General features: G+C 35.9%; 1 protein-coding gene across 3 annotated transcripts in view; it reads left to right on the top strand.

The window, feature by feature from the left end:
• AP3B1 (adaptor related protein complex 3 subunit beta 1) overlaps window positions 1–18,800 on the top strand; it is a 235,658-nt gene that overhangs the window by 194,710 nt on the left and 22,148 nt on the right. For 2 of the 3 annotated variants that reach the window (XM_061430031.1, XM_061430033.1), the window contains 2 exons: window positions 3,405–3,636; window positions 8,088–8,172. In XM_061430031.1, the coding sequence (XP_061286015.1) occupies window positions 3,405–3,636; window positions 8,088–8,172 (317 nt within the window). Of the gene's footprint in view, window positions 1–3,404; window positions 3,637–8,087; window positions 8,173–10,935; window positions 11,019–18,800 lie in introns of those variants that run through there. The other variant, XM_061430032.1, reaches the window with a different exon arrangement.

The raw sequence follows: 18,800 nt of genomic DNA, 5'->3' as shown, positions 1-18,800 counted from the left end.
CTACTATATAAAGTCAGCTTCTCAGTAGCAAAGCACACTAGATTAGCCCAGGCGGTACCATTGTGAAGATTCTGTAAAGGTGCCCTTGAGTATAAGCTAGGTTTTTAGCTCATATTCCTGTCTCAGGCAGTTATAGCTGTACAGCTGTACATGATAGTCCTACTCCGTGTTAATTTAGCTCTTTGGAGTAAGTAGATCTGGGAATTGTTGAGTGACCAAAAAATAAGGAAATGAATAGGTATCAAAGAACTGTGAAGGGTATGAGATGGTGCCTCACTTGCCAGTTAACAAATTAGCCTGAGACAATTTCATGGCTACTAATAGAAGACACAGACTCCTGTGTCAAAGGCAAAGGACAATTTATTACTCACAGCAGTAGCAGTAGCCAGGAGAACATCGTTCTTGCCACTTCCCCAATTTTCACAGGGTGACATGATGAATGCTAGATATGACTGCACATGCAGTGTGTTGCTTTAGAGAAGAAGATGTTTAGCATAAAAGATCCCAACCTTTTATAAGGCTCTTTTGGTAAATCTGTTCAACTTCGCGCCAGAGGGGAGGCACTGAACCATTTCCAAAGACTGTTTGCTATACGTCCTGGAAAAGATTTTCAGGAGCAAAGCTGTTTGTTGATGCCTTTCCTTAGAAGCTGTGCAGAACTGTGAGAGAATATGGGGAACAACTGGAGAAGGAAGGATGTGACATTGTGCCCTTAGGTCAGGGGTCAGCCAACTTTGTCTATAATGGGTCCAGATAGTAAATATGTTAGGCATTGGAAGTACTCAGCTCTTCCACCATAGACCATCCACAGTATGTCAAAGAATGCAAATGGCTGTGTTCCGGTAAAACTTTACGAGACAGGCAGCAGGTCATATTTGGCTTGTGGGCCAAAGATGGTCTGTTTTGTTCAGATTTTTCAAGTATCCTTAAACTTAAATCCTTATTTTCACAGCCGCAGCCTAGGTTATTCTCTAATTAATTTACCTTTTACTATTGTTTTAACATTTAGTAAAATAATCATTATTTATCAATTGTAAAGTCAGAAAAGCCATCTTAGAATATAAGCAGCCGCAGATCATATCTGTGCTTCTGGAGTATAGGTAACTAATCTGATATACAAAACATTGAACTAAAGTCTTGTTTTCTTGTCAGGATTAATTGTATTACATGTGGAAATTGGCAAAGGATTTATGGAACCTACTGGTTTTCTTGAACAAAATATCATCTATGTAGTTAAGATATTAGAGGAGATTCACAAAATGTGACTTGTATGAACTTAGAAAATAGGTTAGAAAAACCAGTCATTCTCATTCAGCCCGTCTCTGTAGTTAAAAAAAAGCTATATTATTACCCTCTAAATGCCATTTAGGAGCTATTTACTGTGAAAGAAAACGTAGGCTTTTTTGCATTATTGTGGAGGATTGTTTCGGAGGACCTTTTTAGATGCTAACTTCATTAAAGAGTGCTTCTTGAATCTGGCTGTGTGGAAAGGATGAGTGAAGACAGTTACACTGTTTTTCTTCCATTGCTGTACACTGCTTTAGCATCATTTTAACTGTCATAATAAAGGTGCAGAATTTTGAGACAAATTGGACCATGTGTCCCAGAACTAGATTGAGAGAATTCAATAAACCAACTCAGACAAGTTGATAGCTCTTAAATGACATAAGGCCTGACTTCAAAGAGCCTTATATGATGTCTAGAGTGCTAATTCCTGGCTGCTTATAACTCCAGATTCCTACTTCTCTTCTGCTTTCCTACTTAACTCTTGGATTTTTGTTGATGCATTTTAAATGATTAGTATTATTATTAGGCTTTTTATATATCAGATGTCAGTGGCATAATGAACCTGTTGAGCAGGTTAAATTATAATAAGAAACCTAGTTTGGGAGAGTACACTTTTTAGGAACAAATCTTGATTGGGCCTGTTTAATTACAAATTGTTTTTTTTTTTTTTTTTTTAAAGCCTTCCTATGTCAAATCACATGCAGTGCTTTGAATGGAAAGACAGCCACCTTATGATTTTAGAATGGATGGGTTTTTTTTTTTTTTTTTTTACTGAATATGCTGCCTTTGATTCCAGTCACAATTGACTTTAGCTCAAAGAGTTTAAAGTTCAGTGGAAACAGAAACAGGTGATTAGCCAAGAAAATATTGGCAGGGGGGCGGGGTGGGTGGAGGAATAAAGGACACTTTGTTTTGTCAAACAACTGAATCATATTGCGGGCCTTTAAGAAATAAAACAGTATGGTACTGATTTAGCAGTTCTATCAAAGTTCAAAAACGTCTCCAACTAAATAGAATGTTTGCATTTACAGATCATTGAGGAAAAGCTAGTCATTGAATCATGTACAAATGTTACGTATTTGGAGGAAAATGATTAAATATAGAGTAGATACACCTAAATTCAGTTCAGTTCAGTCGCTCAGTCGTGTCCAACTCTTTGCAACCCCATGAATCACAGCACGCCAGGCCTTCCTGTCCATCGCCAACTCCCGGAGTTCACCCAAACTCATGTCCGTCGAGTCAGTGATGCCGTCCAGCCATCGCATCCTCTGTCGTCCCCTTCTCCTCCTGCCCCCAATCCCTCCCAGCATCAGAGTCTTTTCCAATGAGTCAGCTCTTCGCATGAGGTGGCCAAAGTATTGGAGTTTCAGCTTTAGCATCATTCCTTCCAATGAACACCCAGGACTGATCTTGAGAATGGACTGGTTGGATCTCCTTATAGTTCAAGGCACTCTCTACCTAAATTAGTTCCTCATAAATTGAAAAATTGGAACCATAAGAGCTCTGGAAGAAAATGTAAATGAATAGTTACTAATCTTGAGGCAGGGAAGATCTTTTAATTGTTAAAGCAAAGGAGGAACCACTTAAAAAGGAGGTCTTTAGTTTACAGTGAAAGAAATTCAAGATGAAAAAAGTTAAAGGAGTCAAAATTGGAAATAAAAGTATAAATATCTACCTATAATGAAAGATATTATAATCTGCCTATAATGAACTTACAGGCAGATATAAGTTCTGCCTTATAGTTTGAGAGCCCAAGGAAATCAAAAGACAAATTATTAAAAATAAAAAGAAAATTGGCAAAATGTCCAAAATATATTATACCTAGGAAGAAAATAAAGTTTATTAACTCTAAAAAATGTATATATTTATATAACTGCAATTATTTTCTTCTTTTTTAGATGTAGATTGTCAAAATATTTTAATATATGCCTGGGGAGTACGGAAAAATTTTTATAATTTCTGACTTCATACCTATCTATACGATACCCTATTATTGTGATTTATTTAATACTTTAGGGAAAATAGGAGTTAAATGTTACGAATTTTTACATATTTTCTAAGAATTAGTAATCATATTCACTAATTCACTTTTTCTTTCTTTTTCCAATGTGCAATAGGTCAGTACTCCTGTCTTTGTACCAGGGAAAACTCATGTACTGCTTCATCGAATGAGTGGGAAAGGACTCGCTGCCCACTACTTCTTTCCAAGACAGCCTTGCATTTTTGGTGATAAGATGGTCTCCGTGCAAATAACACTGAATAATACCACTGATCAGAAGATAGAAAATATCCACGTAGGGGGAAAAAAGCTTCCTATGGGCATGCAAATGCATGTTTTTAATCCAATAGGTAAATATTAATTCTCATTTATTGCTTTAACTAGATTTGATAATTAAATGTGTTTATTTTTAAAATAAAATAGAATACATATTATTTTATTGATTTTTAGCAAACTCAATTTATATTGGGTTGGCCAGAAAGTTCATTTGGGTTTTTCATTACCATGGCATGGGAGAACCGGAACGAACTTTTTGGCCAACCCAACATTAGTTTTTCCTTTTTAAACCAAATTTATCGTATAAGATAAGTACATTTCTTTGCCCTTAGCAAATCAGGTACCATCAATGGTGATAACCAGTACTGATGAAAGAATGGTTCTGGAGAATCAAAATTGCTTTGCATTTTTCCTACCTGCATCACCTACCCCGCTCCTTTCCTGGTCAGCTTCCTTCCCTGCCTGATTTTACTTTGCCTTTTGGTTATAGTACCCCCTGCATCTTTTCTTCCCCATTTTCCTTCACATTCTATAGATTGAAATGTAAAGGGAGCAAAGACTGAGAGGGTGTATAACAATTCTTTGTTTGTCTTCCTCTTTCTGATGGCGGAAAGCCCACAGTATGTTTCTGAAGGCAGAAACACCCACTGGTATTTTTTTCACACATCATGTGTTTTAATCTGTTGCCACCATTTAAACATCAGCATCCTTTGACACTAAAGGACAAACCCAGAAATCTCGCTGTTCATGGATAAAGCACAAGAGTATGGTGGTACCATGCTTTATCCCACCTGCTGCACACCCAGCTGATGCCAAGTGGGCTGCCCCTGCTGTGCACCAGTGCCTTCCAGGCTGCCTCAGGGCCCAGTACATCATACTGTCTCCCTAGCTGCTACAGGAAATACACCTTCTTAGCATTAAGTGTGACAGTTGCATGGCTGGCTTTGAATTTTTAAAATGGTACAGTAGTTCAAATGTTTAGCTCTATTTTGGTTTTGTGTGAGTAGAGGCAGTCCTACAATTTAGTTGAAAGAAGCTTCAGAAAAGATCTTAATTAAAAGTGATATAAGGTTTCTGTCATTGAATCCTTGAAGTGTTACAATCATATAGGTCCACATAGTTCCTTTTTTATATAATACTTTAAGTGAGCAAAGCCTTTTGACCAGGTAACTGTGCCTTCTTTACTCATTATTTCCTATCATATAGTTATTCTGTCTTTCTCCATCTTTGCCTGAGTGAGCTCTTTGACATTGTTGAATTCTCTCCTCTGTCATTTTAATGAGTCATTCAATAAAGTCATCCTTTGTGTTATATTTTTTTCCACAAAGATATAAAAAATTCCTAATATTTAGATGAAATTTGGTAGCAGCCAAAGTAGAGAGAAGTAGAGTTAAAGTAAATTGATTTCAGAACCCACTTAATATCATTTTAAAAAAATAATTTGGTAATTAAGACACCATTTAAAGAATACAGTGTGCTGATTCTTATTTATTTTGTGGTTAACATATTGCCAAGGAATTAAGAATATCCCAATTTGTGTTCTTTTTTATTGCTTGCAATCCAGCTTTTTTTTATCTAGTTAAAAAGTTACTTTAAGAAGCATCAAGCAACTGATATATGCATTGTCTGAAGGTTGAAAATGTTATCCAAAGGTTAAAACAGTAGAACAGTATTAACATTTCTTTGAGCTGGCATAATGAGTTGATGAGTTGACCTTTTGTTGGCCTATGTAGAACAGAAGAAATAAATATAATAAATTTCAGAGTATGGCCTTCACACCAAAATAAAATATGAATATATATCATTGCCTCAGTACTAGTAATAGGCTTTCTTTTCTTAGGCAGATTTCCTGACCATAGGGTTTCATACATTTTGTTGGCATTTACTGGATACCCTCAAGATACAGAGTTCTTTCCCATGCAGTATAGATTCCCATGCAGTAGATAACAGAGTTCAGAGTATGATATATCTTAATTAGTCCTCCAAAAACATCCTAAGAATGCAACAAAAAAACTGTATTTTCATATTTTTGTGAAATAAGGGAAGTAAGATATTTGTGTTCTTTAATAAGCACATATACGTATGTTAAGGAGTCCAGTGACTTTCGTATTTGTCACCAGTCTGTTCTTTTTTTCTCTGTAATATGAGAAAACTTTTTTATCAGGATTTTGCCCTGCCTTTAGCATGAAACTGGATTCCTTGCAAGAGTGTACAAGATCAGGTACACGTGCACAGGAGATTTAAAACACACACCCCCCGCCTCCAAAAGAGTAGCCTTAGGCTCTCTCCACTATATTCAGCGACTCTATGTTAACACTTGAAAAATTTGAGTTCAGCTAAGATTTTACTAGTTACTATACAACTGTCCCGTCATAGTAGACAGCATCCTGTTTGATTTCATTTTTCATTATTAATATAGTGGTGTAATAGAACCAGTGTTTTTCAGCCATTTCTACATAACCCTCTCATGTATATTGTGATGATTCAGAACCAGTATTCAACTATAGACCCCTGCCTGAATAAACTTTTCCAATGTATTATAGTAGGCTTCAAATATTATAAAAATCTGTTATATGAATAATTTTACGCTGATCACTTTGCTCTTGAAAGTGTCCGAATTCATGTCCGCTCAGTCATGTCCGACTGTTTGTGACCACATGGACTGTAGCCTATCAGGCTCCTCAGTCCGTGGAATTTTCCAGGTAAGAGTACTGGAGTGGATTGTTGTTTCCTTCTCCAGGGGATTTTCCCGACCCAGGGATCGAACTGGGTCTCCCGCATTGCAGGCAGATGCTTTACCATCTGAGCCACCAGGGAAGCCCCTCTGCTGTTGAAGCTTTCATTTAATAAAACATTGATCATGAACTAGCCTCCAGAATTAGTATGGCACTCAGCTTGCAGTTAATTATCTTAAGACTGAGGATGTTATGAAACTGTGTCAAATAGTGCCATCATCGAGGCACCCTAAGAACTGTCACTTGGTCAAATGAGGTATGAGGATACGTGATACAGAAAGATCTAGTCCCGAGTGCCATCGTTTTTTGGAGATGACAGCATTTGCTACCAATGTGGTGTCAGGTGCAAACAAGACCAAAGCCCAGTATATCTGTGGCACAGAAGAAAGCATCAAGGATTCAGTGAAGAAGAGCATTGAACAGTGTGACTCACAGCTATAAGGTGTAAACTTTAGGAGAAATGCAAGAAAACTATCATTGTAGTTATTTATAGTAAAGCGTATTTGTCAAAGATTAAGTAGCAAGGCTTTTGGGGTACTTACATACCCTCCTGGTAAACGTTAGGTTTAAAAATAAATGGAATTCCAACTAGAATCAGCACACCAATAACACTTTAAAAATCAGCATCAAATACCTCTTTATAATGCTTAATCTTCATTTAGGATTAGATATAAAAATACTTCTTAATAATTTAAGCTTATTGAATTATTTTGTCCTACCTGTACCATGATTTCTGTAATGGTTAGCATTAAATGGGAAATGATACCTATCACAAGCCCTAGGATAATCACAGTCTACTGGACCATTGTGTGCTTGCTAAAATATAGTTATATCTAATGATGCAACTAACTGTACAACCACAGTCACACTGGAGACGTTAAACAAATTCGAAATCAAAAGTGAATGGTTTCTATTTAAATATAGAGTATATACAAATATTTATACTAAATCGGTAAATGTTTAAGATCCCTTATTATTTAATGTACAGCATTACTCTTTGACTCTGGAGTCATAAGCAGTGTAAAATCATGTTATTGTTTTATCTTGAGTTTTATTATTATCAACCAGTACTGTACATTGAAGCAGTTATTTCCCGCACTTGATTAGCTGATAGGTGAAGGTTCAGAAATTACACATCTACAAAATGTCATTTTATAATTTGTTTTTTCAAGATAACATAATCTATTACTAAATTTTCTTTGAGTAATTCTTCAAATAATATAATTAGACTTACTGTTTTGGTTCATATAATGCCAGTTATCTTCAGTAATACCTGAGGACAAGTTAATTTCTTCTTCCAACTTTGCTTTAATTTGCATGCTTTAAATTTTGGACTTTTTCCCCTGTGAAAATTTAGGACATTGCTGAAAATGTATTTTTTTATATCTAGAGTAAATATTCCATAGTTTTAATACATAATCTCTTAAAACACCCAGAGTCTGGTACAGATGTTCCAAACGGGAAAACATTTATTTCCTTCTCACCTTCAGTTCCTATCAAGACAATGTAGTAAAACATGGAATTTCTCAGGATGAGCTATATTTCTGAAACAAATAGATGTAATATGTTCATTGTAGTTACGTGCAGAATTAAGTTGTGAAAAAGAAAGCCTTGAGGTGAAATTACTTTATAATTTCCTTTAATACCGTTAGTTTCAAATTATTCTTGCAAATTATCATTAAATTTGACTGTTTTAACCAAACCACAAACATTACCTATGTTTTCAGTGTTTAGTTTGCCTCTTTTTCACTTCCTCTGTGTTTTCATGTCTAAATTATCTTATTTCCTAGAATCTCTTGAGCCTGCGGGATCCATTACTGTTTCAATGGGTATTGACTTTTGTGATTCCACTCAGACTGCCAGTTTCCAGTTGTGGTAAGTTCAGTTGTTCTGTGTTTCTTGTTACTATAAACAATAGCAGATCAAAATCAAGACTTTCAAAAGCTTTTTCTATGAGAGAAAATATTTACACAATCTTATTTTTCTTTGGCAATATTTAGACTGCTGTGAAATAGTTGCACAGATTATGTGTGATATATGTATTTTTACTATTTGTTACACAAATAGCCATTACAGTCTGCTGTATATGGTTAAGAGCGTCTCTGATGGCTCAGACAATAAAGAATCTGGCTGCAATGCAGGAGACCCAGGTTCTATCCCTGGATCAGGAAGATCCCCTGGAGAAGGAAATGGCAACCCACTCCAGTATTCTTGCTTGGAGAGTTGCATGGACCGAGGAGCCTGGTGGGCTACAGTCCATGGGGTGGTGAAGAGCTGGACACGACTGAGTGACTAGCACTTTGATTTTCACTCTTCTGATGGGCCACAGGCCGTGGTGTCACAAAGAGTCAGACACGAATGAATGACTGACACTTTTCTTTCTTCCATACATAGTTAAACTTCAGTTTATTCAGTTCAGTGCAGTCGCTCAGTCATGTCTGACTCTTTGCAACCCCATGAACTGCAGCTCGCCAGGCCTCCCTGTCCATCACTAACTCCCGGAGTCCACCCAAACCCACGTCCATTGTGTCGGTGATGCCATCCAACCATCTCATCCTCTGTCGTCCCCTACTCCTGCTGCCCTCAATCTTTCCCAACATCAGGGTCTTTTCAAATGAGTCAGCTCTTTGCATCAGGTGGCCAAAATATTGGAGTTTCAATTTCAACATCAGTTCAGTTCAGTTCATTTCAGTTGCTCAGTCGTGTCTGACTCTTTGTGACCCCATGAATAGCAGCACTCCAGGCCTCCCTGTCCATCACCAACTCCCAGAGCCTACCCAGACTCATGTCCATCGAGTTGGTGATGCCATCCAGCCATCTCATCCTCTGTTGTCCCCTTCTCCTCCTGCCCCCAGTCCTTCCCAGCATGAGGGTCTTTTCCAATGAGTCACCTCTTCGTACGAGGTGGCCAAAGTATTGGAGTTTCAGCTTTAGCATCAGTCCTTCCAATGCACACCCAGGGCTGATCTCCTTACGATGGACTGGTTGGATCTCCTTGCAGTCCAAGGGCCTCTCAAGAGTCTTCTCCAACACCACAGTTCAAAAGCATCAATTCTTCGGCACTCAGCTTTCTTCACAGTCCAACTCTCACATCCATACATGACCACTGGGAAAACCATAGCCTTGAGTAGACGGACTTTTGTTTGCAAAGTAATGTCTCTGCTTTTGAATATGCTATCTAGGCTGGTCAAAACTTTCCTTCCAAGGAGTAAGCATCTTTTAATTTCATGGCTGCAATCACCATCTGCAGTGATTTTGGAGCCCCCCAAAATAAAGTCTGACACTGTTTCCACTGTTTCCCCATCTATTTGGCATGAAGTGATGGGACTGGATGCCATGATCTTCGTTTTCTGAATGTTGAACTTTAAGCCAACTTTTTCAATCTCCTCTTTCACTTTCATCAAGAGACTTTTTATTTCCTCTTCACTTTCTGCCATAAGGGTTGTGTTGTCTGCATATCTGAGGTTATTGATATTTCTCCCGGCAATCTTGATTCCAGCTTGTGCTTCATCCAGCCCAATGTTTCTCATGATGTACTCTGCATGAAGTTAAATAAGCAGGGTGACAATATACAGCCTTGACGTACTCCTTTTCCTATTTGGAACCAGTCTGTTGTTCCATGTCCAGTTCTAACTGTTGCTTCCTGACCTGCATACAGGTTTCTTAAGAGGCAGGTCAGGTGGTCTGATATTCCCATCTCTTTAAGAATTTTCCACAGTTTATTGTGATCCACACAGTCAAAGGCTTTGGCATAGTCAGTTTGTTAGAGCCTGCTAATTTTTTTTTTTTTTTTTTTGCGTATCTCTATGCTTTTGAAAAATTTACGAGAAAATTCATGAGGAAAACTCAGGAGAAATTAAATTCATAATGTTGGCTAGCCCAGGGAAGATACCTTTTGAAACATTTTCTATGGTATCTTAAGCCCCTAAATTGGAGGATTACTGATTCTGTCAGTACCAAAACCCATACATTTTTCCCTTTTCACTTTAATTTATAAACTGCTTTTGATGAAATTCAGAAGAGAACATTTATCAGTTGGCAAGGTTTCATAGGTGAATACTATTTAAAAGAGCTTTTCTAGGATTGAGATTTTTCATTGTTATTGTTTTATATAATATTTTATGCACTTCTGATGAAATCCAGAAACTATTAGCAAACTAGCTGTATTTGTGTCTTTAAGAATTATTTTTGAAAAAAAAAATGATCTTTGAACTCATTTATTTATATTTTTCTGATTTAAGATATAATTTGTTATTTTGATTTGATGTGTTTTGTTCTTATTCTGAGAAGAATTGAGACATTTTATTTATCTAAATTTTAGGTGGCTTCTAACAGAATTTGTTATGATAAAAACCTCCAGATTTAGGAAATACACAGACACTTTTAAATAATTTTAAAGGTTAAGTATAATGAATCTTTCTTTTTCATATACCTTTTCAATACCAGTAAGTCAGGCCTAATATTATACCATTTATTGCTGAGAACCTGCAATGATGAATATAAGCAATGTAGCATAACACATTGATTTTATGCAGATCATCACCTTTATGTTTTGGGAGGTCTGCTATATTAGTGATATATAAAAACTGATTACTTTTCCCAACATTGCCTAGTAATTGTTTATTATTTTTCTATTAGACAAACAACACAGATCAATATTACTGAGCACAAGACTATGAGGAACATCACTCTAAATAGATTTGCCTCCAACACCAGAGGTATATTCATTTTAATGATTTCGACAATGTGAACCCAATGACAAAGCTTATTCACTAAGTTAGGGCAAAATTAAGAACTAAACAAATTCTTTTTTCTCTTCAGTTTATATTAAAAACCTTTTTTAAAAAATTTTATTTATTTTAATTGGAGGCTAATTACTTTACAGTATTGTAGTGGTTTTTGCCATACAGTGGCAATAACTGTACTGCCATACAGTTTTTGCAGAGAAGCGTTTTTAAAAATAATTTTTCACTACAAAGGTTTTCTGTTCAGTTCATTAGATAAGATTTACATCTTGTCTTTGACAATTAACTAAGTCCCTTTAGGGAAAAATATTTAGATAATGTTTGATTTCTATCTTCCATTGGAAAATATATATGAATAATTTTTTCTCAGTTTCTCTTAAACTAATTTTAGGGAAATGATGAATTTATTTTATATAGAAAATAGCCTTAGCTATTTTAAGCACCTGCATTAATATGTTTTTCTATTGCAAAGGTATGAATTAGTTATTTATTGTAGATTTGTATTAAGTATATAACCCCAGTAGATCAAAAATTATTTTTGTGTGTATTCCAAAAAGAACACTTTGTCTTACATCAAATGTAATTGATCCTGAAGCAATGTAATCACAATTACTCACTTTCTTAATTGGCCTGCCCAAAATCAGAAAATGGAAACCGATCGACAGTGTTTAAATCAATAGCTTCATAGTAGTGCTAGTGGAGGTAGGGAGATAATGGTAATGGGTAGATCAATTGGTCCTAGACGCCAATCACTGACTGTGCCTTTTGCATAGTAAATAGCGCTTTTTGCTTAGTGATGTGCTGTATTAGTGTTGGTAGTTCAATAAAAAGGAAGGGGAAAGCAAGAATGGCTGATATTGAATTTTTTCTTCAAAATATGTTATCCAAATTGGTATATAAAATTGTGGGTAATAAGAGCGTATTTGATAGGAAGCCTTCAGAAATGCTGAGAACATGGATTATGAGCCCTTCAGGTACACTTCTGTTTATAGAAAAGGAACAAGAGTGAATGATCCTACTTTAGCTTCTAGATTAACTCTCTGTATTGTTATAGTTACATAATGCATATATAGACAGATAAAGCTATTATATATAACTGCATAGTTATATGGATACTTGATAAGTATTAGTGTCTCTTTTTTGGCTTTGCATTTTAAATGGTCATCAAATTAAGTCCTTGATTAAATGTGTATAATATACATAAATGTGTCTTTCTAAAAGTACATGCAGTGCATAAACAGATCTCACCCTTGTTATCAGCAGATATTAATGTATTGACTAGTATGAAAAATTATATGACTTGGCTCAAGTTAGAGGACTGAGCACTGACATCCACCCCTCTTTTTGCCCCAAATCATTAAAAAGTCAGAAAATACATTCTTTAATAGAAAATGAGCACTAAAAAGAGAAAGAGTGCTATTAGCTGACCAGAAATTGTGAAGAATTATTGGCAGTTAGAAAGCAAATGGGAGCAGATATACAATAACAGAGAAAATAAAAACCACGGAGCAGAGCACTTCTGGGAGAAAACTACTATAATGGTAAGAACAAACCTGGCAGAATCTCAGACACAAAGTGAACAGGTGAAAAGTGAGGGTGAGAGTGTTAGGGAATTAAAGAACTACTTCCAAACCGCAGTTCCCCAATCCTTCCCCTGGCAGGAGGCAGCATACACATTTAATCAGACCTAAGAATTACCCTGTAAAGAAAGTGAACAGCTAGTTGCCTGGGAAGGACTTTTGGTAAGAATGTGGGGGCCTAAGAGAGCAGCAAGGGTTGAGTTTATAGGAAGGAAGCAGGATGGTCAGAGATGAGATGAAATGCAGTTCTACCCAAGAGAAGGATATTCTCAAGTCATCTACACTAGGATAAAGCCAATCTTGCATCTGTTGGTAGAGAGATAAGGCCATTGCCTACCTGCCTCCCAGCTTCACGACCAGGTAACCGTCATGTCTCACCCACTTAAGAAAACTCCAGCCAGCCCAGCAGGGTAGAGGAGATCCATAGAAATAACACTCACTAACATGTGTGGAGTAGTGCTACATGCTGCACACTGTTCTAAACACTTGGCATTGTGTGTGTTAATTTACTCAATTCTCAGAACATTCCTATGAAGTGAGTAGTAGTAGTATCCCGTTTTAGAGATGAATGAACTAAGACATAGGAAGAAAACTTGTCTAAAATCTTATAGCTAACATGCAGAACTTGTTGTGTTCATTAATCAAACCTAGTCCTTCATTATAAATACAGACAGACAGCTTAGGATGACCAGACTTTTCAAGAAAGGCATCAATTTGAAAGGGAAGGCTTAAAATGACTTACAACGACTAACCAGTCATGAAGGGAGCAGACGATCTGAGAAAGAGACCAGATATCTTTAAAAATTATAACTAATATCTGATTCCAAAGGACACTTTATCTATAAAGCAAGAATTTAATGCTTCCTTTGAGATAGAGTAATTAGACAATTTAAAGTTATTCTTAGGGATTTAAAAACATAATTCCAAAAGGAATTCAGTAGGTGGAAGATAGACTGGACACAGCTGAAGTCTAATTTAGTATTCCATAAGAGGGTCTCAGTGAGTGAAATCAAGTAGAACAGAAGACAAAAAGACAGGGGTGGAAAATATGAAAGAAAAGTTAAAAGAAGCAGTTCATCCAATAGGTCTGGAAGGACAGAAAAGAGACAATGGAGAAAAGAAAGAAATTAGAGGAGAAAATTTTCCCAAGCAAATGAAATGTACAAGCCTTCAGATTGAAAGGACCCATCAAAGGCCAAACGGGGTGAATGTGAACAACCAGCAAAAAGGCCACATTCTGGTAGAAGTTCTGATAGGGAGAAAACCACTTTAGTATCTTCCAGAGAGAAGAAGAAAAGCAGCTTACCTAAGAATGAACAAGAATGTGAATGGAATCAGATTTCTCCTCAATACTGTCATCAGTTCTGGTGACCAGAAGGCAAGGGACATAACCTTGAAATTTTTGAGGAAGCCAAATGGGCATTTTTCAGACCATGGAAAGCAAAGCAATGGAAGCAAAGATTCCATAAGTTTACCCCCCAACGACCTTCTTGAAAGGATTACTCAAAGATACAGTTAGTAAAAAATTTAACCTTTGACAGAGAAAAATAGAATAAAAAAATAGAGAAAGAATTCTACCTGTAAAATCCATCAATATGTAAAAATAATTGTTCATACCTAATGTAAAAAATAAGCTAATGATCTGGAACAAAAAAGTCTCAACATGAACAAGTATGAGGAGGAATGATGGTATTCTTGTCATGCTTCACAAGAGAATTGACTGATGGCAAAAAGAAGTTTAAATATGGTTTAAAATGTTAAAGCTAACCTCTAAATTAACAGAAATATGATGCTTATAACATCCAAATGATGAAAGAAGCAAAGGAGTGCTTAAAACTTGACTAGTTTAACAAAGCAGGAAAAGAAAAGAGCATAGTAAATAAAAAACAAAATAAGATGACCAAAAGGGGCCACACATACTAGTGATCAGAATTCAGGTCCATAAGCTGATTTCCACTTATATTGGGCTTGTAAAAACACAATTAAGCATATACTATTTATTAAAACCCCACCTAAAAGAGAGTGGCACAGAAAAAATTGAGAATAAAAAAATAAAATGTTTATTTGTTTGTGTTTATTATCAGACATACAAGTTACCAGTCACCACATGAAATATCAGAAGCTTTCTTTTTTAAATCAGAAAAACAAAGTTTTACCCTCTTTCAGCACTTTCAGATTTTTATGGAAGTTCTAGACAATACAAAAAGACAAGTAAAAATAGTTAGAGGTATAAATCTGGAAAGACACAAGATTATCATTTCTATCCAGCATGTAATTACCAACCCACAAAGTCTTAGAATCAATGAGTTTAGGACAGTGGTATGAATCATTATGTGAAAATCATTAGCATTTCTATGTAGTAGAAATGACCAATTTTAAAACATTATGAGTAAAGTTATTCTGTTTACAAGAACAACAAAAGGAATAATCAATTAACAAGAAATACATGATACCTATGTGTGAATTTTTTTAAAACCTGAAACTTTCCTGAAGGCCATAAAAAGATGATATAAATAAAAGTAATAAATCTGCTGTATTCCTAAATGGGAGATAGGACTCTCCCACTTGTTAATCTTCAAATTCAGTGTGATTCTGAGCTCAATTCCAGTAAACCTTTCCAAGGACCTTGACAGATTTCTAAAATTCACCTGGATAAAACGATGTCCAAGAAGAGTCAAAACAAAAATTTAATGAAAAAAGCCTTTTTCAATAATAACTTCAAAATATTCTTTAAGGTCACAAGAATATTTTTATTCAGTATAATTCGCTATTGGCACAGGAGTTAGTGAAACAAAACAGAGTTTAGAGATTTTGTATATCATGAAGATGACATTTCATATTAGTGGGGTGAGATTTCATGTCAATTGTGTATGGACCATTTTCTGGAAAAAAAGATACCTTCTTCCCACAGATTACTCCAAAGTAAATTCCAGATGGATTTATTATTTAATCATAAAAACTATAAAAAGTGTTTAGAAATAATATAAACAAAATAATTTTATATCTTTGGGGGCGGGGTGGGCAAAATTCAAGCAAGACACAGTATCCAGAAAGATACAGAGAAAAAGTGACAGGTATGACCGTTAAAACTTTTAAGCTTCTCTAAATATTGAAAAAAATATTGATGTTATAACAGGTGAAAGATGGTTAGAAAGTATTACAGCATTTTTAGCAGATGAAAGTTTAGTTACCAGAATATATAAAGAACTCTCACAAATTTCAATATAAAGGAATCTAATGTGAAAGTGGAGAAAGTTTGAGAATAATTCATTTGCTGAAAATGAAATGCAGAGAGCCAGTAACAATAATACATACAACATTGGTAATAGGGAAATTTTAAAAATTCATTCAAATAGGAAAAGACTTGCAAAATTCTTAAATAATTTTAATGCCCGACAAGGAAGGTACAGAAAAACGTGTATTCTTATTTACTGTTTGTGGGATTTCAAGTTGGTACCACTTCTTTTTAGGTCAGTTTGGCAGTATTTATCAAATATTAAATATTCATAAACTAAACTTGTCAACTTAGTGATTTCATTTTTAGGGGGTCAGGCTTGGGGAAATATGGTAGCCTGTGATGAAGAAATAGATCTAAGAGTGTTAAGTAACTTGTTTATAATAGAGAAAATTTGCAAATGGGAATTTTTGGGGGAATGCTTAAACAAATTATGATTACATCCCTATTAGGTATGTAGGTTTTGGGTATCTACTATGCATTAAGCACTAAACTGGGTTGTGATAACTCCTTTAGTCGTCAAAGCTAGCTTAAAAGGTTAAGTGCCATTTTTCTTACTTCATAGATAAGGAAACTTGAGCCTCACAAGTTTCTAGGAATCTGTGAAATGAGATTATATGTAGTCTAAGTATATGCATTACAGTTCTTTGTAGAACAGGTAGAATCTCGTCTTATATTAAACTATGACATCATCTGATCCCTTGTAATTAGACTGTTTAGAGCTACCTCATATTAGTACCTTGTCAATCTGGTAATCTATTAATTCTAATAATTTTACATCTGCCATTTCTCATTTTCACCATTCCCCTATCTATATCAAGACATCTGTGTTTAGCCCCATGTTCAACCAAAGGAGATGAGAAGAAAAATGTGGGGCGGCAAAAAAAAAGAACTATAAGGAGAGAGAAGAGAGCAATTTTTAAGAAAAGGACAAAATATTTAAAAGGAGGATCACAGAAAACTCTGGAGGACATCCTAAATCACTAATATAAATGGAAGTAAATTTTCCCCAAAATAAAGAGGAAACATTCCTTCTTACTCCTTACTAAGCCAAATCTTGCTTAGAAGCTAAGACTGGGTAATCAAGTATTTTATGTACTAATTATATTAATTAGATTTTACATTCATTTGTGTAACTGAAGCCTGTCTGTAGTGACTTCACCACACAGGGTGTTGTTTATTATTCTCCCGGTCAGCAGTTAGGAGCAGCTAGACTGTCTCCACATGTCTTCTCTGCATGTCTTCCAGCAGAAGGTCTTCCCAACTTTTTGTTCCATGAACTAATTTCATTAGCAAGTGCCATTCATCCTAGGGGTCACAAGATGGCTTCTGTAATTCCAGGATTCCATCTGCATTCTAGCCCCCCTCCCCCAAACAAAGGAATGAAGTGACCGGGAGGGAGGAGCCCGTGTGTGTTGGAAAAGCAAAACTTTCCCAGGAGTCCCCAACAGCCTTCTGTTTAGACTTCATTGGTCATAACTGGGTCACTTGATCAGTCCAGCTGTTACTAATACAAGAGGCTGAGAGAGACGATGTTCAGGTGGGCACATTGTCTCCCTGAAGAGAATCAGGATGATTTCAGGAAAGAAGAAAAAGAAAAGTATTACTTAGTAAGTGTCTGCCACAGCCGTGTTCCAATTTCATTACATTATTTGCCCCACAAGACCCATTGTGGATGAACTTACAGCCTTAGTTTTTCATATGTAAATACATGGTAATCATTTTACCAATCACAGAATAATGAATAAAATATATAATAAAATAAGTATAAGAATAAAGTATATAATATACAAATAAAACATAACATAAATAATAAATATATAATAAAATAAATAAGAATAATAAAATAAAACATGCATTACCAAAAAGTAACAGAAGTGAAACATATCCAGTCAAGCTGAATCATATATATTCATCTCTCATTCATTGGTTGTTGCTTGTGGGGGCATTTCAGAATCACGTTTACCTCCCCTCAACCCCAGAATGAAGCCTGCTCCTTAGCCACCTTGATTTTCGTACATGCCTTAGAAGGCAGGTCTACTTTCCCTTCTTTCTGTGCTTTTGCCCGCTTCTCCCTGAGCATCAGTGCCCCAAAGCTGCTTAACCAAGGGGTCTAGGGGTCCTTTTTAGGAGTGTTGGAAAGAAGTCACTTCATCTATAATTTAAAAGAAATCACAAGTAAAGATAGTATAGTATGTGTAATTTAACCCAGTGGCCATAACTCTTAAAATTGTATACATCTTAGTGAAATATTTATACCACACAATCCCGATATGTACTGTATGTGTATCTCACTATGCAAACATATTAGGTATATACTCAAGTATTCAGTTCAGTTCAGTTCAGTCACTCAGCCATGTCCGACTCTTTGCGACCCCATGAATCGCAGCACGCCAGGTCTCCCTGTCCATCACCAGAGTTCACTCAGACTCACGTCCATCAAGTTGGTGATGCCATCCAGCCATCTCATCCTATGTCATCCCCTTCTCCTCCTGCCCCCAATCTCTCCCAGCATCATAGTCTTTTCCAATGAGTCAACTCTTCGCATGAGGTGGCCAAAGTATTGGAGTTTCGAAGTATTATTTACAGACAAAAATAGAACTTCAGATGGGATGAGAAAAAAATTAATATAATTGATATTTTTTTTCCTCAGTGGATTTTCTGCCTCAGTGGAGTGCCGGGTCCTTTCCCACTTTGGAGCACACTGATTTATCTAGTTATTTGAAGCTGGGAGTTTATATTTAACACTAAATTAGTTCATAATATATATACTATCCATTTACTACTTTATCAGCCTCTAAGTATTTCTCTTCATGTGGCTTAGCCTTCCAGTACCTCTACCCACAACACTTCTATCTTAAGGACTCCATCTGTGCTGTTTTGGAAGAAATATCTCCCTCCCTTCCAGGCCTGATCCATTGGCCTAGTTCTTATGCTCTTAAT

Source organism: Bos javanicus, chromosome 10 (genome assembly GCF_032452875.1).
Source record: "Bos javanicus breed banteng chromosome 10, ARS-OSU_banteng_1.0, whole genome shotgun sequence".
Taxonomy (NCBI): Eukaryota; Metazoa; Chordata; class Mammalia; order Artiodactyla; family Bovidae; genus Bos; species Bos javanicus.
Note: the sequence above shows the minus strand (reverse complement) of the source record. Positions and strands in the feature narration are given on the sequence as shown.